Source organism: Electrophorus electricus, chromosome 9 (genome assembly GCF_013358815.1).
Source record: "Electrophorus electricus isolate fEleEle1 chromosome 9, fEleEle1.pri, whole genome shotgun sequence".
Lineage (NCBI taxonomy): Eukaryota > Metazoa > Chordata > Actinopteri > Gymnotiformes > Gymnotidae > Electrophorus > Electrophorus electricus.
Genome location: NC_049543.1, coordinates 5,707,501 through 5,729,778, shown reverse-complemented (window position 1 = coordinate 5,729,778; position 22,278 = coordinate 5,707,501). Strand labels below are relative to the sequence as shown.

Sequence of the window (22,278 nt, the reverse complement as noted above, 5' to 3'; positions counted from 1 at the left end):
GTAATATATATACTCTGTGTGCATGTGTGTATGTGTGTGTGTGTGTGTGTGTGTGTGTGTCTGTGTGTGCATGTGTTATATCTGAAGAAGCTTCCAGGCGAATTTGTATGGCCAACTAATGGAACAAATGAATTAGCTGCTAACTACCAACTAACACAAAGCAGGACACTACTGGTCATGAAGGACTGCAACAGGATCCATGCACAACACTATCGAACTACAGCTCGATAATCTGCCTGGTTGTACCTCCATAGGTTGAGGTAGGTTCACAAAAGATAGTTGAATGGGAATTATAAGATCAAAGTCATAAACATATATGTCCTGCCAGTCACCAGATACCCATCAGGCACGATAAGCTGTCTAAGGAGTGGAGGTTATTGGCATTGATATAAGAAAACTCCCAATAATGCATGGGGCACCGAACCCAAGAACAAACGTCCAAAGGCAGTACACCATCCGGGAGGAGGCAGGAGGCGAGAAATGAAACATCTATGAATATGTCCAAACAATGGCCCCCAAGGATGAGCTGTTGAGTGCTCAGACAGATGTGGGACATGGTAACCATGGAAGCAGAGAAGGTGCTGTTGCAGGATAAGCCCCTCCACTGAATGCACTACCAACTGATAGCAGAGGTGGCTGACATTGCACAATCCTTCCAATGGCTGGAAAAGGCAGAATTGACAGACAGCACAGAGGCACTAATCATGGCAGCAAAAGAGCAAGCATTAAACACCAGGTCAATCAAAGCAGGGTTGCATCACAAAAGACAAGGTCTAAGATGCAGACTATACAAAGAAGCCTCTGAGATAGTCCAGCGTCTAGTAGTAGGATGCAAGATGCTAGCAGGGACAACGTGGACTGAGAGACATGACTATGTGGCAGGGATCATATACATGAATGTATGCAAGGCATGTGAGCTGGACAACCCCAAGTCCAAATGGGAGGAGCCACAGAGAGTGGTGGAGAACAACAAGTCCAAAATCCAGTGGGACCTCCAAATCCAGATGGTTAGTATTGGAAAACCAACCAGACATTGTGATAATAATTGCAGAAAACACTAAACATTAGTGTTAATAGATGTGGCACAAGTGATGGAAACATCCAAAGGAAGGAATATAAAAACTTGGAACAATAAGAGCGAAGATACTGTACCCACAAACTCCCAGGCCTCTGGTAGAATACCCATGTTTTAGGGAAGAAGATACAATCACACACTGGAAGAGTGAGACAAGAATTTATATATATATATAAAATGTTTTGTTTTGTTTTTTTCCCCACGGTAGTTCCCACATCCTCTCGCACTGGGGTTGCTTGCACAGCAGCATCCCAACAGTCCTCTATTCTCCACTCTTGTGTTTGAATTCTTTCCAGTATCCCACTTATCATCAGATTGCCCCGGTCCTCCGGCATCTGACTCTGACCCTGTTGACCCGGGTGACGTCTGAATTGGTGTGACTCTCTTCTTTTCTACTCTCATTGTTAATGAGGTAGGTGGGCATGGAAAACGACCACTCTACGATCCTGTGGGATTTCTAGATACAGACAGACAAGATGGTAATGGATAATGAACTGGACATAGTAGTGGTGGATAAACAGCAGAAGAGAGCCATAGTGATAGATGTGGCAACCCTGAGTGATTGCAACATCAGAAACAAGGAACACGAAAAGCTTGAGAAATACCAAGAGCTATTGGTTTTTAAGTCAGAAGTAATTACATTTGACATGAATTACATATTACTTATTCACAAATAAGGGTATTATTACACTTAAAACAGGTACAATCGTATTTGTAAAATGTATGGTTTTGCCTACTTTTGCCTCAGGAACCTCCCTCTTTAGTTTTTAGCAGTAGTCTGCCAAGATAAGAGGGATCCACTTTCCTTGGTACTGCTTTTCCATACCAAACACGACATGCAAGTATACTGGAACAACAACAACAACAACAACAAAACTATGGGGATAGACAAACTGTGAGAACATATTTGAATTCATTGTGCAAAAATACATACTAAACAAGTATTTTTAACAGGATGCAAAATCATAACCAGTGTAACTTTTAATCCAAAACTGCAAATAATCAGTAGTCAATCTCACTTTAGAATAAATTCAAATCTGTGTTTAGAATAAAATCTGTGAACGCGGTTATTTTTGACAATGCCATAAACATGCGTGATGGACTCTCAGTTGTTAATAGTTGTGCGGAAACAGACTATATAAGCACCAGGATTCTACCACCTGGCAGCTGATCGTTGCTTTCAACTTTTTGTTCACCAGGGAAGCAGCTTTGCTGTTAATGGTGGCTTTACTTATTCCTTTCTGAGGTGTGAATACTGGACGTGTTGCAGGAGATTTTGCCTGAACGCTCTCATTATTGCTGTAGCCTGCGTTGTTATCAAATTGATTTAGGAGGTTGTCTGAGTTCAAACAGTGAGCTCACTGCGCTGATATTTCTCTCGCGAGAACTCGGCTCTCTCTCGCCGCGTTCACCGCTTGTGTCGCTGATGCGATGCCGTTGCTATTGCTGTGGATTTGATTGACGGGGAACATGTCGGTGTGGCGGGGGAGCGCCGGTCTGCTGCTGCCGTTGGTACAGAAGGGGAGTACCTGCGCCCAAACCCGACATCACCTTTAGAAATTATCACATCGCAGTCTCTTAGTCCGTTTCTCTTCATCATACATAACAAAGATGTCCCAATTTGTGTTAAAATTAACAAACGCGTAATGGATATAGCTGATGACACAGCAGTGAGGATCTGATTTTTATGTTTCTTCAGTATCTGTGCATTATGGTAGACTCCAGCCGGAGCATCAAACACAAACTCGACCCTGATGCAAACACCGTCAGGATACACAAAACCGACAAGTATGGAATCGCCTTACACGTAGGGTCTCGTTTTTAATGCTCACTCGGTTAGTAGAGCCGCTTAGATGTGATTTGCGTTCACCTGTTTCTTTTATTTACGCATTGTCAGAGCGTTTTTGTCAGATCGAGAGAAAGTAGCCTACACACACACACACACACAAACGACCACTGTTCGCAAATTATGGACGAAGACAAAATGACAAAAAGCGAGGAGCATCATCTGAGTTTGCAAAAAGCCTTGCAGCAGTGCGAACTGGTGCAAAACATGATTGACATTAGCATTTCCAGTTTGGAGGGACTGAGGACCAAATGTGCCACATCCAACGACTTGACACAAAAAGAAATTCGAACGCTGGAGGTAAGCGTCCATTTACCAGCGCCTGCTGAACACCGAACCTCAATCATTTGGATTCAACGTTCGTTTCGTGCGCTGTAGATGCTCGGGCAGCGCACGAAACGTGGCCGTGCGAAACGACGCTTAAATCGGAGCCGTGTCATGTCAGGGGACGACTGCGCTCGCTCGACGCTTTATCTGCTTTCGCGTGCCGTGCAATAAATGAAGGAGCTAGCTGCAGTGAGGCGCGAGCCTGCGCATTCTGCAGGTGGTGAAAAAGGCTCCAGCAGGTCCGCGCCGTTGACATGCACACCGAGAGGGCCTTTTGTTGACACAATGTCACAAACGATAGTTACCTCAGGTTTTTTTTTTTTTTTTTTTGGGGGGGGGGCTTAGACGAGTGCTTTGGAGAAAACGCTTGAATGCAACGTTTTTTGGCAACAGTAGATTCATGGGATTTTCTAAATTGCATTATGTAACAATGTTAATGTCCCAGATATTTAGCTGTGACACGGTGACGCGGGCCGTTTACTGAGGCTCAGTAAACATGTAAGAGGGGGAAGGAACTCCCTTTCGCATACACTTGTGGCTGCAACCAGCGATTCCCTAGTGGGTCTATCTGGGGGCGGGGAATTTTGAAATGAACCACATCCATTGGGGTTCCACCGTCAGGTGCAGCTGAAAATGCGCTGTGTTCACCACGGTTATATATGTATATATAAATATGTTGTGCGAGGCAGCAAATGACTCTCAAGATTAGAACGCATTTACATGTTCTTATGGATAAAAAAAAAATACATGCGTGTGCAATAAGCTCCTCGATGCTTTACATGTAACATGCATACCCTGTTAGCATAGGCCAGAGTGCCTACGTTTGACAAACTGAACTGGGAGAGATGTCTCACCCATGTGAGTTAAAACCGTTTCAAATCGTGTGCATTACAATGTTTTCGTTAGTACTTATAGCATACTGATCAGGTGATCTGAAATTGCTTGCCCTTTTCATAGCCTACAATCTACAATAAATCGCATACTCTATAATTCCAATTAATCGGTATCTTCCTAAAATTTGCCATTGTATTAGTGCCTAATTTGTGTGCCCCATTATGTCTGAAAGCACCTTTGGTACTGGAATTGTTTACTAGTAAAATAATTTTTGTACAAAAGATCCCTCTTTAAAAGAGAAAACATTTTAGCCATGCATTTTCAGTAGCACTAGAATACTTCAGGGGCTCTCGTAAGATGCTCTCTTGTGTGTCTGAACTGTGAACATTTCCTGTATGAAATGTAGTTTTCCGTTTTTCCCATACTGAACCCACATTGTTTGCCTGGAAGTTTAGGAATTTAAGATGATTCATGTATTTAAATTTCCCATTAGTTCATAATGGTCAATTCGATTTATTATACAAAACCATTAATAAAGATACAAGTTTTCATAAATTACCATAATGGAACTGGTCTTCAGATGCATTGAAAGGTAGATTATAGCCATGTTTTTACAAAGCTGGAAATAGTTATTTAATTTATGCAAAGAAGCATAGATTTAAAAAGAGGACTTGCTCGTAAAAAAGTTTTTGAGATTGTGAAGTTCTGGATGCTATTGAAAATGAAAAGGCTTCAGAGTTGTTTTTCAGGGTTTTTTAATGCACTCTAAAGAGTTGCACGCCACTGATATTGGAAGAATTGAGAGAAGTGCTGTGGTTGAGTGACTCATAAACATAACCACAAGGTCACTGGTTCCAATACCTTTATAGCACACTGCAGGTATGAGACTGAGGGACTCTTTTTTTCTCAACACAGAACTGTACTGTGTATCTGGGCTAGGCTTAACTCCATGACAAGAAAAACATATTTAAGTGCCGATGGCCTGCCACCGTTGTCTTCTTCTGTGTGCACCCTCATTGTTCCCTTAAAGATGACGTTACATTAAAGTTATGAAAAAAATGACGTTAATAAAAAATTTAGAGAACACCACAGTAGATCTTTCAAAGGGTTCTACCTTACACTAAAAAGGAGTCCTCCACATAGGTTATAGATAAGAACCCAGAAAAATGATTCTGCCTAGCTTTAGTTTCTTTTAAGAATGTACATCCAGAAAGTGTATTTAAGATTTAGTCATTATCTTACCTGGATTATGAAAAGCCATGGAAGTATGGCAGTGTTTACAATGCTATAAAGAATTCTGGAAGCTTTTCTAGAAGCTGGGAGCTTGTCACCAGTGTAAACTGCCTCCAAACTGCAGCAGGTTCATATCTCTGGTTGGTGCACCAAAGGAATGAGATGTCAGAGATTTATCCTTACTTTTCTATTATATTCTGTAATTGCGGCCAATATTAAATCAGTAGTCATGATGTTTTGGGTAAAGACAAAAGTTCCTTATGACATCACAAAATAAGCTTTAACAGTGTTCTAGGTTTTTTGACTTAGATTGTCTTAGTTCTTGTCTTAATTTTGCAAAGAATGCTTAGGTAGTTCAAAAGGTAGGTCATGAAATGTTGAGTTGGAAACAGTTGAGCCCAAATGTATAGTCACATGGAAATGTAATGATAACAGATGTACCACTTCAAAGCTTTAGCCAAAAAAGTTCAGTGTATATGATAGTAACGGGCCTTATATACCAGTGCTGAAGTGTTTCGGTAAGCACTCTCAGTGCACAGAAAAAGTCGTGAACTGACACTACAACTTTAAAGTGAGGCATGCGGAGTCCTGGCAGGGGATGCTGATTTCTCACTGTGGAGTCTCTGGTGTTGAGTCCACATTAAACTTTATATGTTTTCCTGAGTCTGCATGTGGTATCCTGAGTGTGGCCTCTGATGTCCAAACTCATATACTTGTCATATTAAATGTAATGTAAATATTTGTGTGTGTACACAAATACACGAGAACAGTGCACGTGGTTAAGGAAAAGAAAGTGAATAAGATGCACACTGCCTGTGTTTATAGTTTCACAGGGAGTTTTTGGTTGCTTTTGTTTTAAGTCAAGAAATTTGAAATGAGAACTAAACAGATCACATTTAATTGTTTAGAATCTATTATATCTAACACTAACACCAAAACTCAGTATCTGTACTATGTTTTATCATGGTAATCGGTTCTAGGAGTAAGTCACTTCTGTAATCTATCGGGATCGTGTAACTCTGAACCCTTGTCTCTTCATAAACCTCCCCTTCTGGTCAAGTTTGAACATCACTGGTAGACATAAGCCGACCTACACTGTTGGGTTTGAGCCACTGTCTAACCTGCACTGTGAATCACTCGGCATATCCATGACAGCGTCTGACTTCAGAAAGCAACAACATTCCCGGTTCCTTGCCCTGGCCTTTTAATCAGACACCTGAAACCAGACTTGTCATCTTTTGTTAGAGTAATAGTAATACCACTAGGTCAGTGTAGTTTGTCAGACAGTACCACAAGCAAGCATGTGGTATTTCAAAGTACCGATCCGTTATATTAGGTCCTGGGTCTGGGTGCCATGTGCTCCCGAGTTAAGTTGGTACAGTTTATATATTTGTACTGTATGCCAACTTTTCTAGATACTTTGCATCAACATAGCAATGGCATCGCTAACTTGTGAAAATGTAAAATTTAGAATATGTATGATTTTGCAACATGCAGTGCTTGAGTACAGAGAAATAATTAAGTATTTAACGGCACAAAGTGGCTGATAGTTGCATTAGAAAACAGAGTGTATTTTATCAATGACATTTATGGACAGACCAGGAAAGACCCCTAATGCTTTCGTTTATTGTTTTATGATTCTGGGTGTGGTTGAAGCTTTATGCCAGAGCGTATCTTTACATCAACAAACACAATCTATGCAATAGAATAGCTAAAGATTCTGGTCTAAGCATGTTGAATTGCCATTGTGTATGGAAAGTGCTGTACAAATAAACCTGCCCTGCTTTGGTCATTCCCTGGTTTTGCAGTTTTTGAGTGTATGGGAGCTCACACACTTAGAGCCGTGTGAGCTGTATGTTTAGCGGTTGATCGCAGCTATCAGCTGTATGTATGGAGGAAGGGTACAGGTTCCACGTCTGGAACGGCTTGGGGTTAGATCCCGTGGGCTTAAATGCTCTGTGGTTAGATACCCTGAAGATGCCCAGAGGAGGATGGGCCCCGCCTTTGAGTCTTGGTTCCTCTCAAGGTTTCTTCCTCATGGTCTAGGGAGTTCTTCCTTGCTTCTGTCGCCCTTGGCTTCTTTACTGGGGCCTTGGACTGGAAAATTTGTAAAGCTGCTGTGTGGCAATATCTGTTGTAAAAAGGCCTATATCAATACCTTTTGATTTTTTTTGAAGATTAGATGCCTTAGGGTTAGATGTCCTGGGATTAGTTGCCCTGTGGTTAGATGCCCTGAGGATTAGATGCCCTGGGCTTACTTGCCCTGAGGCTTACATGCCCTGAGGGTTACATACCTTGGGGTTAGATGCCCTGAGGATTAGATGCCCTGGGTTTAGATGCCTTTGATCAAAAGCATGACAGTAGGGCTTGTGGGCTTTAGAAACACAATGCTCTAGTGCAGTCTTTCTCATGGTACCGACCCAAGTTCAAAGCAGCAATCAACTTTTAATAAACAGCAGTGAAGTATCTTGAGTTACAGTACATGAGCCTTTTGTTTATGCTTTATACTTTTTGAAGTGGTTTTAAATAACAACACATTTATTTCTCAGCCTAAGTGCTATTTAAAATAAACATTCGGCTTTTCAGATGACTTCTTCAAACTGTGGCTACACGCAATTATGTTTCTCTGGTTGCTGAAAATCACATACAAACAGATGCATAGAGTCATTCCTATTAATCATATATACCCTACTATATGATTAATAAAGGGGATTACAGTAATCCAGTATATTACAGTAACATTTCAAAATCAGACTAAATACTATTTAGAAATGTATAGTGATTCCAGGTCTGTCTCAGATCACAGGTCAAATTCAGACTCGCCTCTAGTTCATGTGTATACTGTAGGATCTGTAGATAATTTTCTATTTTCATGTTTATATAATTCCTTCTAGTTGGATTTGTAAAAATATATTCTGCTTTTATTTTTATTTGTAATACAGTCAGTACTTCTCAAATAAAATATCATTTTATATATCAATAATCAATAACACTTGGTGATGTCAGCAGGTAAAGAAAGGACATTGAGTACAGGGGTGGGAGACATCAAAAAAAGTTTGTTTATTATAATACAATAATTAGAATGAACAAGAACCAGTACCATATAAAGCTATGAAAACCTCTTTGTCTTCTTTACTGATCATATACTGTTGTACTACCAAACCTTACATTCCTTAAGTCCAGTTCTGGAGTTGATTCTGTCGTGTTGAGTTCGTTGTGGTGGGAGTTTTTTTTTTCTTTTTCTTTAGTGGTCACAGATTACACCAGAGTCCAATTCACGATCTGAAGGCAAACTGATGATTTTACTCCCAAATGTGTTATTTCAAGTGTGTATTGTGATAGATCCGTATTATAGATCAGTATGTTAAGTTTTACTCTGGGTAATACAGTGTCAAACAGGAAGCTTTTACAGTTAAATTCAAAAAGCCCTTTTATTTTCAGCAGCTTGTAGACATACTGGCAGAGTTTATAGTACATCTCTTGCCATGCGCAGATGCGTTAGCCATCATCTAACCCCTTTGAAGTAGACATGTTTGGACCACAGAAGTGATGTTGATTGGATATTTTCAGGCGACAGACCCCTCTTAGTCCAGTGATGACACTGCCTCATTTAACAAGCCCCAAGCACTGCTGTACCTGTACCACTACTACACAATACCACTTTGGAGTTAACACTGTGTGTCACATGATCAATGCTGCTGTGGTCAGAAACTGACCAGTGATGAAAGAGGTTGAGGATGACTAATGAATTGTGCATGTCCACAGATGGGCAGTCTGTAACTATACACTTCTAAGGCTTTTCATTAAAATGGGCAGTGAGTGTATGCGCTGTTTCTTTTAACTGGTTGGTAAGTGTGTATGCCACAGAACCTACTGTATTACATAGTGTAATATTACACTATTTGTAATGCTGTAACTTTATTTAAATATTGGGTACTTTGTTATATACAAATAAGACCACTGGAAAACTTTTATTGACTTCACATTAAATCCTCCTGCTTCTTCTCTGTTCTTTATATTCCTTCCTTTCCCACCTCTCTCTCTCTCTCTCTCTCTCTCTCTCTCTCTCTCTCTCTGTCTCTCTCTCTCTCTCTCTCTCTCTCTCTCTCTCTGTCTCTCTCTCTCTCTCTCTCTCTCTCTCTCTCTCTCTGTGTCTCTCTCTGTCTCTCTCTCTCTCTCTGTGTCTCTCTCTGTCTCTCTCTCTCTCTCTCTCTCTCTCTCTCTCTCTCTCTCTCTGTCTCTGTCTCTCTCTCTCTGTGTCTCTCTCTCTGTCTCTCTCTCTCTCTCTCTCTCTCTGTCTCTCTCTCTCTCTCTCTCTGTCTCTGTCTCTCTCTCTCTGTCTCTCTCTCTCTCTCTCTCTCTCTCTCTCTCTCTCTCTCTCTCTCTCTCTCTCTGTCTCTCTCTCTCTCTGTCTCTCTCTCTGTCTCTCTCTCTCTCTCTCTCTGTCTCTGTCTCTCTCTCTCTCTCTCTCTCTCTGTCTCTGTCTCTCTCTCTCTCTGTCTCTCTCTCTCTCTCTCTCTCTCTCTCTCTCTCTCTCTCTGTCTCTCTCTCTCTCTCTCTCTCTGTCTCTCTCTCTCTCTCTCTCTGTCTCTCTCTCTCTCTCTCTCTGTCTCTGTCTCTCTCTCTCTCTCTGTGTCTCTCTCTCTCTCTCTCTCTCTCTCTCTCTCTCTCTCTCTCTCTGTTTCAGGGTAAGCTGGTGAAGTATTTTAGCCGGCAGCTGTCCTACAAGCAAAAAGTGCCCTTACAGGAGAGGAACATGGAGCTGGACACCTTCCCACGCCTCACACACTGGTTCCGTATCGTCAACTTGAGGAAGGAGGTGATGGAGGTACGTTACTGCTCCACCTGCCCACGGGCGCCTGCGCACGTGTGTGTTTGTGTGTGTGTGTTTATGTGTTGTCTGTGAGAGAGTGTTTTGATGGAGAACTCCTGTGTCTGTTTCTGTCAGTATTAGAGGGGGAGTGAGTAAGAAAGTTTGAGTTCTCGTAGCATGTAGCGTGTTACATCTGAACTCATGGAAGTGTAAACATTACTGGCTCAGACTGCAAGTGAAACTCAGCTAGTGAAACTCATTCATGCTGTTATTGGGGATCCGTCATGTATTTAAATAATATTGTAACCTGTAGGGTTGTTAAGGTTAATTCTCAGTTTGCATACTTGTCATTGGTTGTACATGATGTGTATAGGTTGTAATACAAGGAACTGAAATTTAGAAAAATAAATTCAGCCTGCTTGATTTAGGTTTTAATTCCATGTCATGTCTTTGTTTTTTTTCTGAACTTAAGTATTACAACAAATAAGGTGTGTTGTCTAAAGGAAAAACCCTGCATTTAAAATCCTTGTGGTTTGATAAACCCATTCCTGTGACTGCTTCATTAAAGTGGTGTTCCCCTCTAATACCATTAGCATAAGACAAGTCCAAAGATTTTGTTTGTAACCCATCACAGCATCAGCTAACCTTCCACTGCTTCACTGAAGATTCAGTAATTGTGACTTGGCACAGTGCCTGTGTTTCAGTACCTGTAATTCAGTACCTGTGACCTGGTGCAGTACCTGAGTTTCAGAACTGTCTTGGCAAAGGTCATATGTTTCAGTACCTGTGTCTTGGTGCAGGTCATATGTTTTAGTATCTGTGATTTGGCACAGTACCTGTATTACAGTACCTGTGTTTCAGCTTCTCTGATTTGCACGTCTGTGTCTTGGCACAGTTACCTGCGTTTGGTTGGTGCAGGTCATGTGTTTCAGTACCTGTGTCTTGCTGCAGTACCCGGTATCAAGTTCTACCATTTTTTCCCACTGTTTGGGAGTGAGTTTCACCCATTCTTTCTGGTGGATTCACTCCAGGTTGTTCAGGTTGATTAGGTAAGACTTGTGGACCATACTTTTTAAATGGTACTAAAAATTCTTAATTGAATTGAGATCTATTAGACTTTGACTCACTGTAAAACATCCACTTTTGTTGCTGTATTACTTTGGCCTTATGCTTTGGAACACTGTCCTACTCAAAGGTGGAGCTTCTCCCAAGAATTAGTTTTTTAGCAGACTGAATCACTTTGAATGGCCATTTTGTATGAAAAGTGCTATACAAATAAACTTGCCCTGCCTTGTCTTGAAGCAAGTTCACTGGCAGTAACTCCGCAGCCCCATCTATGTGTCCTACAATATTAGGAAGATGCCTAGTCTTCCCTAAGGAATAGTATCCCTACAGCATGATGCTAAGTGCTCCATTCGTCACTGCTGGGATAATGTATGTTAAGGAATGGCAAGTGAGGTGTTCTTCAGAGATCTCCTATACAGGTCAGTTTTACACACAGCTCTCCATATTGTAGACTGGTGCATCTCTACTCCAGTCTCAGCCGCTGAACTCCTGAAGCCCCTTCAGAGTGATCGCCGGCCCCTCTGTGGTGTCCCTCACACGTCTCTTTCTCTCTCGGGTGCTGTGATGTGAGGGTTATTGGGACATGCAAACACTTCCTTATTGTGTATTGTATCGTGTCTGTAACTTTATCTTTGATTTACTTGTTCTTTGACCTTCATTTTCATTGTTTTTTTTTCAGATTCACAGTCTGAACAGTGTTATTTGAATTGAGGGTGTCTGCTATCCAGAAAAGTTGACCTTTTTTAATGACTCACAGGTAGAGGCCAATTGAAAGCCAGTTATGTTCTCATTAGGGCAGTATATTTAACTTCTGTGTACACTTGGACCTTCCATAATACATGGACAAAATACTTATGCAAACAGGGTTTTTCACTTACTAATTTTTGTCACAGAATATTCTTACATATCATTTTAAATGATTTATTTTGAGGTTCACTCTTTTAATCTAAAATATGACACCGAACGAAATATCAAAGTGTCATTTGTAGTCCCGAAGAATCTAATGACTTTAATGGGGAGTATCTTGTGTTTTGGGCAGGCAGGCTGAACCTTTGCAGGTAACTGTTTTTGCTTCATCAAAGGTGTCTGAATATATTCATTGGCTTCATTTTAAATTTAGAAATCCCATGGACAAATATTTATTAACCTGTTCGCTGTGTTTCTTGGAGTGGTATCAGAAAAAAATGTAATTTCCCAGAATGGAAGTCACTATACCAAATACTGCCTTTGTTGGTCTGTTTTTGATTCCTAGAATAACTTTCACACTCTCATAGTTCTGTTGGTATATTTGATAAAGTGTAGTAAAATGCTGGTGCCATAATAATAATCATAATAATTAATCATCCTTTTTAGGGAAAAAGCTTGAACTGAATAGTATCTGTGTAACATGCTAAGGGCTGGAGATCGGGCATGCTAGTCACCTACCATATGATGAGGACCTAAAGAAGCTGATTTTTTTTTACATGAAAAACAGCCAAATACTGCCATGGTTTATCTGTTACAATTAATATTATTATATTATTTAATATTACATTTAAGGTATAAGAATTCCATGAGAATGGCTCCTTTCCTCTCACAAACAAACAAACAAACAAACATGTAATTATGGCATATTACTGAGTCAAAATAAGCTAAGGGATAGTTTCGCTTCTTTAAAATCAAAACAAGGTTACATCAAAAACATCATTTGACAAGACCAAACTAATCAACTTACAGAAGAGAGCAGGACACAGATTCAGTGGAACACTCAACAAGACTACTAGATGTTACAGGTGAAATCCATCTAATCTTGATTCCTATATTTCCCAAATGGTTTTGGAATGATTTCTCACCGTGTTCCTGGAGAATCAAAGTCTGATATCAGATGCCAGTGAGATGACCTGGATTTTCATCCTCTTGAGACTTCCAGTGAATCGAAAGCCTATGTTTGGTTTGGCTATAGGCACAGAGCATGCAGACCCACAAATCACAACCACAACATCACCCTGACTCTCCATCTTTTGTACATCTGCCGTGTTTTATAACAGTTGTTTAACACTTTAACTGATTTTTTTTCAGTTAAAACTTTTAAATAAAATTTCAGGAACTAGGTCCCAATATAGCATTTGCTGTTTTCTACCACACACAGGTACAGGTGTTGTCATTTATGAAGAACAACATTTTTTAAATCTAAATGTGGGATATTTGTGAGACATGAAATTACAGCTGAATCATAGATGAAAACATATACCTTACTGCAGTGACCTATCAAGTAAAGTTCATAAAGTCTACCTATCTGATGAACAGCTATGAATGGTTGGTTTCCTCTTGCTCATGCTAAGAGGTTCATATATGGCGCTGTCCATGGTCCTGAAGATGTCTTCTGGTGAAGAGGAGTAATCGCAGTTTTGTAAAGCCACTGAAGTGCCTGGATATTGAATTACCTTCCAAAGTGCAGGGCAAAAATGAGTTTATGAATAAACTGTCATAAACCAAGTCTAAATCAGCTCATGCACATAATTTAATAATTTAATTTGTGTGAGATATATCTGTTTTTAGTCTTTGTCCTTTAAAACTATCAGGATCTTTTTTTTTCTATTTAGTTTATATCTTTGTGTGTGTGTGTGTGTGTGTGTGTGTGTGTGTGTGTGTGTGTGTACGCGCGCATATGCATATGTGTGTTACAGGAGATCTCGCCAGGTGAGTTGACTCTGGAGGCCCTGTTGGAGATGTCCGATGAAGAGGTTTGTGGGACGCTGCAGAAGTTTGGAGCTAGTGAGGAGGAGTGTGCACGTCTGAACGCCTCACTCACCTGCCTGCGCTCTGCCCACAAGTCAGGTGAGCTCCCACAGACAAGTCAAAGGGAAAGATGTTATTTCTTCATCAGAGTGATTGTCCAGTCACTGTTATGGTTGTAGTTTGGCTTTGGTGAGTATACCAGGTCAAATATATTACTACTGTGTGCTGCAAATACGTTACATGTTAATTATATACAATGTGACATTTACTGTCATTTTCTGAAAACATTCTAGTATGCACTAATGAAAGTGGGAATGATCAGGGGTGATACTGCAGTCTCTAGTGGACTGATAGACAAAGTTTTAAACACCCGACCTGGTAAACAGAGGTTTGACATCATACCTGATAGACAGAGATTTAAACACCAAATCCAATAGATGGAGGTTTAAACACTAGACTTCGCTGGAGTCTTGTGTTCTTACTAGAGTTTTGCTGGAGTTTTGTGTTGTTCCAAGAGTTTTGCTGGAGTTTTGTAATTTTACCACAGTTTCACTGAAGATTTATGTTGTTATCACAATTTCACTGGAGGTTTGTTTTGTTACCTGTTACCATAAACAACAGTTTTGGCAAATGTGCGACAGCAAAGTTCAGTTTTCAGGCCTTGACGCCTTTGTGTTTAAAAGCCTGCAAGTTTCCCTATACCTGAGCTCCCAATAGAGGGCAGAATGCAAACTATTACAGGATTGTTTTTTTTGTTTGTTTGTTTTTGCAGTATTCTATTCCAAACAAAGATAGTCTGTAACCAAAGTACCGAACACTCAAAATGTGTCTCCCACATTCTCCCACATTCTTTACTTTTCCCCTTTCTTTGTTCCACATTTTCTCTTTATTATTTGGCGTTTAACTGGTCTCATATATAAGGATTGAGTCTAAGTACTAGATTTAAACACCGCTGCAAATTTAGAGGATGTGCACATATGTGGGTGCACATACCTACATTTTATTTTGTAATTATTGTTGCTGTTGGCAGTGTTTTGCTTTGTTTTGCTTTGATCACTCGGCGTTGTTTGGGTGGGAATCCTGGGGGATGTTGGATCATTTAATTACTGATTGTTGTATATAGTCATTTATATACAGTAAATATAGTGTAGTTTATAGTAATATTAATAATCACACACACGCATGTTTTCAAGTTTGAATTTCAAGTTTGAGAAAGTGTAACATTGTGCCGTTGAGTCTGCTTATGCATTTCTGCAGAATCATTTCTAATGCACTAGAATGTTGAATCTTAGAAAACCTACGTGTTACTGACAAAGCACAGCTGGAATACATGTGTGCATAGGGAGGGTAACAAAAGCATCTCCATAGCATCATCAGGATATTGCAACTACAGCACTCCCAATATCTTCACACAAATGCAAGGAAGATTTTGGCTAGGAGATCTGCTTCCAGCACCCTGTAGATTTGCACTCTATGGCAGTGCTATCTGTACTGGACAGAGTGAAAACACAAGAATCTTAAGAAAGTTGATAGCTGAACCTCAGGTTTTGTGGGCTTAACTTTTGCAGATTTGAATATTCGCGTGCCTGCTATCAATAATGAAATGGAATTTTTTTGTGCAATTTTTGTAGCCTACTGCAGAAAATCACAAATGATGCGTATATACTGGAAAGTATAAAGAAGGATTAGTTGTCATAAATGTATACAGTATATGTATTATTAATACATTTTATCATTTACTACCATAAGTATGAATATACATTTATTATAAATAGTTACATTTTGCAAAATGATTCAGTACATTAAAAAACTATGGACCACACATTCTGTTTAGGGATGCCGTGCTATTTGTCTATGTAAAAAATGGTCATCAGAGTTAACATCTGGGGGAGGCTGGAGATATTTGTAGTTTTTCCCTTGTTTTGGGGATCCCGCCCCGCTAAACCCTAGTAAATGAAGGATCAATGTAGTTCATTTTTCTTTGCATTAATATCCTGCTACCAGAAGAGGGCAGTAGTGTCACAAAGTGACTCAGTACTGGGTTACAGTTTTTCCAAGTGAGATAGACAGTTCTCAAAATACTGAAATAGCAATTTCCTTAAAACCATATAGACAATCCCCCATGTCAAACAGCACTTCGGCAAAACTATAAACACACGTGGAAAAAAACCCTTTTTTGAAAAAACCTCCACAGTCTTCAAAACCAAATCATGCAGTCAAAAATCACACACACAGTGGAAAACTGCAAAAACTAAAATTATTGTATTACTGCAACTTTGAATATTCTGTAGGAAATAAATGGTACTACATTTATTGCCAGAAGAGAATAATTTTAATTTATTATGTAACAAAACTATGTATATTTCCAGTTATACAGATTAATGAGAAATGAAAAATGTAATTGTGGGTGGGAAACAGAATGTCATTTACAATATTGCACTGAGGAATTCCACGAGGAGTGCTGTACTGTATGAGGAATTCCACAAGGAGTGCTGCGTTGTATGAGGAATTCTGCGAGGAGTGTTGTGTTGTATGAGGAATTCCACAAGGAGTGCTGCGTTGTATGAGGAATTCTACGAGGAATGCTGTGTTGGGTGGACCAATTCTGACATGACAATGCACCACTCCTTGTAAACTGATGGGAAATTGAATTCAGCCTCGTGGATGTAGATGTATTCACTCAGCTCAGCTTCGCTTCAAGCTCATGTATTCTCTGGATGAACCAGGTTACAGTGCTATGGAACAATAGTGTAACAGTGAACATGTATACAGAACTGTAACACAATGTATATGTATACAATAGTGTAACAGTGAATATGTATATAATAGTGTAACATGGTGAATATGTATATAATAGTGTAACATGGTGAATATGCAATAATGTAACACAGCAAAAGAGCCAAGGGTTATACAGTAAGGTGGTACATACTTGTATATGTACACGTTGCATTTCTTTCAAATGTCCAGAAATCCTCTCAGAACTCGTATATTTATTTCATAACTCATCTGTCACAATCGGTGGTAGATGACGAAAGATCCCTTACGGTGTGGACTTTGCCACTCTCTTCTGTGATCCATTTTCACAGAAGTTCTCTGAGTCCGATGGCATCACTGTATTTGCAGACACCATGCTCTTGATTTCTGCTTCCTGCTTCTGACCGAAGATGTAGTTTCTTCCACCACGTAATGGTCTTCTGTGAATGCTGCAGCGCAGAGTGTCCAATTACGCAGTCAACACCGTGTCTGCTGGACATGGAAAACCATAACTGCGTGATTATATATTCAGACTCACCCGTTCTCAGTGTGCAAAGTCCTGAGTACTCGAGCTGCAGTGTTACGGCTCAAAATGGGCCAGTCTGTGCTCCTTCTGCTCCGCTGTGTTCCATGTCACTGTGCAGTTTGCATAGCTTTATAGAGAACAGACTAGGTCATTGTGGTTAACTGTGTTCGCACAGGTGACGTGTGTTTGTGCCATTGGCACACTGAAATTTGCTTGGTGACGGAGGTGTTTCTACAAATGACAGTACCACTGAAGTCACACTGAAAGCTAAGCTTTTTGGCTGGGCAGCACGTGTAGAGGTTTGCAAAATGAGTGCACCAGATTTGCAAACTGTGCCGATAGAAAAAGATGTTTTTTTTGACTGTGGGGAAACAGTATATCCCTCTGGGGTGTTAGCATGGGAAACTGGATTCTTGTTGTCTGCATTCAATTAGTGTGCATCTGGTTGGAAAAAACTTTAACAGCTGAATTTGATGACAAAAAAATTAGAAAAAGTATGCCCATCAAGTTTTATTCTCATTTATTATGGCTATAAATAGGTAGTGCTTGATATCATTATTGGAGTAAATATAATCTGCTTGATAGTATTTATATATTTCTGTATTACTCTTGAGTGTTAAAAGGTTCAAAGCTTGACTTAGAGAATTGTCATAACGAGAACTTAATTTTATTCTCTCTAAAATAATTCAATTCAGCTTTTTATTTGGAGTTTTTTGGAATTAGATGAATCCCCTCTATTTGTCAATTTATACACTAACACTGTTGCCACAGCTACCTAGCCTAAATAATACAAATCAACAAAAATCTTCCTATGCCAAGTAGTTGAAAAATTGCGTGTATATGTTATGCATTTTTCTGACAGCAGAGGGCAGAAAAGCTTCTGAAATGTATGCCGTCTCCAAGTCTTTTTTTTTTTTTGGGGGGGGGGGGGTACCCCAATAATGCTTTCTGCCATATTTCCAAGCAGAATTGTGGTACCACAAAGAATAATAAGATTTCTAGCTGAAGCACTCAATTCACAGTTCTTTTGCCTCCTGTCTGCCTTCCTGGTAAGTGACAGGTCTGGCTGTCTGTCAGAGCTGATGGTATGTGAATGTTTCTAGACATTTTTAGCTCCTAATCAGTGTCTTGGTGCAACGAGGTGTTTATTTTATGTGTCAGCCTCTCCCTGCTCCTCTCCCTTCTCCTCTTCCTGCTCCTCTCCCTGCTCCTCTCCCTGCTCCTCTTCCTTCTCCTCTCTCTGCTCCCCTCTCTGCTCCTATGTGTGCTCCTCTCTCTGCTCCTCTCCCTGCTCCTCTCCCTTCTCCTCTCCCTGCTCCTCTCCCTGCTCCTCTCCCTGCTCCTCTCCCTGCTCCTCTTCCTTCTCCTCTCTCTGCTTCTATGTGTGCTCCTCTCCCTGCTCCTCTTCCTCCTCCTCTCTCTGCTCCTCTCCCTGCTCCTATGTGTGCTCCTCTCTCTGCTCCTATGTGTGCTCCTCTCCCTGCTCCTATGTGTGCTCCGCTCCCTGCTCCTCTCCTTCTCCTCTCTGCTCCTATGTGTGCTCCTCTCCCTGCTCCTCTCCCTGCTCCTCTCCTTCTCCTCTCTCTGCTCCTCTCCTGCTCCTCTTCCTTCTCCTCTCTCTGCTCCTATGTGTGCTCTGCTCCCTGCTCCTCTCCTTCTCCTCTCTGCTCCTATGTGTGCTCCTCTCCCTGCTCCTCTCCCTGCTCCTCTCCCTGCTCCTCTCTCTGCTCCTCTCCTGCTCCTCTTTCTTCTCCTCTCTCTGCTCCTATGTGTGCTCTGCTCCCTGCTCCTCTTCCTTCTCCTCTCTGCTCCTATGTGTGCTCCTCTCCCTGCTCCTCTCCGAGCACACCAGAGCCTCTCATTTGAAGCTACAGCCTCTAAAGAGCTGAAGAGGTCTTCTGCACCCTGTGCCTCTGCAGGATATTGACTGCGGTTGAGCGCGACACTCTGGATGGAGTACTTGCTGGGTTCCTGAGGTGACGTGCTGCTGTGGGTGCGTAGGTGGATAACACAGAGGTGCAGTTCTGCCATCACACCTGTTTGGTCGTTGTCACTTTGGCTGCGCCCTCCAGTGTCCCCGCAACTCCCCCAGCTCTTCTTCCTCCTCCAGCTCCTCATCCTCCTCATCTTCTTTGCCTGTGCTTTGCTGAGTCCCGTCTCCCCCTTTATGAAAACCCCACAGCCACTAATCGGCCTTTTTATGGCAGCAAACAGTATGCGCAAATATCGCTGCAATACGCTGCCCTGTCAGAGGCACAGAGACGGACGTGTGGAGGGACAGGGGATGGTAAATGACAGAAGGTAAATAACAACAATAACAATAACAACATTCTACTTAACACAGTGCGAGGGAGTGAGGGAGAGAGGGAAAGTGAGAGAGAGGAAGAGAGAGAGAGAGAGAGAGAGAGAGAGAGAGAGAGAGAGGAGTAGACCTAGCACCTGTCTTGTCTCACTGGAGGTTGTGGGCCCAGGAAGAGCTCCAGACACCACACATGCAGGCGATCTGCACACTTCATTAAATACGGCCGTCCTGAGCGTTCAACCTCTTTACCGAAATCTCCAGTCGAATATGAGGTCTAGTGAGGCTTCTAATTCTTTAAATCCTGAGTGTGAGCGTTTGGAGCATTTCTGAGTGTGAGCGTTTATCCTCCATAGAGCACTGGAGACGTTGACTCTGCATAATTGAGATAACAGCTTTGCTAACAGGAAAAGAGTGCTTGCACGTTGTGGTTAGACTAATAGACACAGTGTTTCAATGAATTTTGAAAGTGCGCGATAAAACCCAAATGACAAAAGCTTATGTAAATACAATTTATATTATTATCTAACGTTAACACGCTGTAGCTGACTCATTTGTTAAAGATTGCAAGCATATTAGCCCCATACAAAAAGAATATGGTATATCATTCTTTTATGTTATGTGTGACATGGAAGTTTAAATCTCTGCTGACAGCCTTGTCCCCATGGAGATGAGCTATAGCGCAAGGTTTTGCTGATGACCTCGTTTAACCCCTGACCCTCGCCTGCAGGCCTCTGCTTGCTGTGTTGATCTTCTTAATGGGGTGCTGTGACTTGGAGTGTCTGGCGTCAGACGTACTGCCGTGTACAGACGTACATGTTTCCTCTCCAGAGACGACCGTCCGAACACGAATAACTACTCATTAGTATTCTGTTATCAGAGCTTGAGGTATGGCGTGTGTGCAGGCATATATAGGCGTGGGTGTGTTCCTCCGTGTGTAGGTGTGTGTGGGTTGGCAGGGAAGGGTGTAAGCAGCGTGGTCCTGACCCAGATAAACACTTAACGTGCACAAATTGCACACAAATGCTGACATCGTCCCGGCTCAGGACCCTCTCGCCTAAAAGACTGCATTAAGGTCACATGGGCTGCTTTAAGGTCACATGAGCGTTAAGGTCACATGGTTCATGGTCTTCGGTGGTCGTGCTGTCTTGGATTTCCATTAGAACAGGTTCATTACAAGGAGCACGTTTGCAGAAGTGCATGAGGCTGATTTGTTGAGACAACACAGCTGGCAACCACGTTCCCGTCATATCTTTGGAGAGGCGTGTCCAAGTCCTAATGATGCTGTCTCAGGCTGGTCTCTTGGCCAGTGTGGATTGTTGTTCTTGTGTGAGAGTGCGATCTTGGCTCACTGCTTGATGTGCGAGGTGTAGTTGCCAGACTGCGGCTCTACCTTTTCACAACCTTATCTCAGTCTTATCTCAGGCTTATCTCTGCCTTTTCTCGACCTTATTTTGGGTTCATACAGTATCGGGTGGACGCTCCGCTATTATTAGCGGCTGTCGTGAGTTTCTGGCCCCCTGTCTGCCTGACCCTGCTGCCTAACACCAGTCTGCCACAACAAAGTCGCTTTCTTCCGGCCTCGTTAGCCAGTTTCAATGGGTGCAGGATTGTCCTCCCTGTTGTGTTTATTCCCTGGGTGCTGCCATGTCATTATAAACTTCAAGGGGCTCTAAACTGCATATGCCTGTGTTAGCCTGAGGGGCAGGCTTTAGTCAAGCACTTAATGCTTGATGTAACGTAATGTACTGTATATGTTGTTTTACTTCATAGCACACTGATGATAACCGTTTGTGTAATTATGCTTCATATTAGCTCAGTGATGACTTAAGAATGTATATGATTATGTGTCACCCTGCAGAACTGGGCAGATCAGATAGGTAGGTGTTGCAGAATTAAATTGCTTCATTTCTAATTAATTATACAAGATGGGACTTATGGAATCCGCTGCTTTGTGAGCTAGCTTCATTTTGGATCAGACGCCCAAGGCACCTTTTGGCATTTAGTAAACAAAAATAGGAACTGAGGCATAATCAAGTAATGAGGCGTAAATAACGTCCCTAAAAGCGGTTCAGGCTAACTGGCAACCCTCAGCAGTCCTACCTGTAAGCCCACCTTTCATAATGAGCCTGAATCTTTGGACTTCTATTATGTGGAACCTTAGTATAGGGGTTGTGGTTTCTAGAGGAACAGTAAGAGTGCTGCATGATAGACAAGCCCGTTCTTATGGCGTGGTGTAGCACGGTGAAGTGGACCTTACGGCTGGGGGAGGGGACAGAGAAAGACCTGCAAATCCATCATGTTTTTGTAAATTTCACCTGGAGGCTGAATTATGATAAACCAGCAAATTAATGGAAATGTTTAGTTGAAAATATTTCAGACTACCCAAGAGGTAGGTTATATAATATGGCATTGACTGTCAGTGTTTGGTATAATTACTATACTAGTTGTAGCCACTAGTGGTCTGAGATATAGATACTGATAAATAAAACAAACTTCAGATAAATTCAGTTCAGAAAAAAATTGTTTTTTTATGCGTTTTTTATCTGCATGATTGCAGTGTAAAGGCAACGGAAACATTAATGATAAACATTTACATATACGGCATTTAGCAGACGTTATTACAAAACTTGCAAAAGTCATTTCTTCATAGAATATGTCCTAGCCAATAGAGTAGGTAAATGCTAACCCTGAGCAGTGAAATGTATGTTTGTGTTTTTCATACTTTTCTGATGCAGCTCATTGGGTAATAATCAGTCCCTCTGTGAGCTGAGATGGGTATGCTAGA

At 41.3% G+C, this 22,278-nt stretch overlaps 1 protein-coding gene across 3 annotated transcripts in view; it reads left to right on the top strand.

The window, feature by feature from the left end:
• Nucleotides 1-2,560: 2,560 nt before the first annotated feature.
• Nucleotides 2,561-22,278, top strand: part of ksr2 (kinase suppressor of ras 2) — a 70,136-nt gene continuing 50,418 nt past the window's right edge. For 2 of the 3 annotated variants that reach the window (XM_035530358.1, XM_027010658.2), the window contains exons 1-3: nucleotides 2,561-3,221; nucleotides 10,003-10,143; nucleotides 13,860-14,010. In XM_035530358.1, the coding sequence (XP_035386251.1) occupies nucleotides 3,045-3,221; nucleotides 10,003-10,143; nucleotides 13,860-14,010 (469 nt within the window). In that variant the 5' untranslated portion in view covers nucleotides 2,561-3,044. The remainder of the gene's footprint in view (nucleotides 3,222-10,002; nucleotides 10,144-13,859; nucleotides 14,011-22,278) is intronic. The other variant, XM_027010657.2, reaches the window with a different exon arrangement.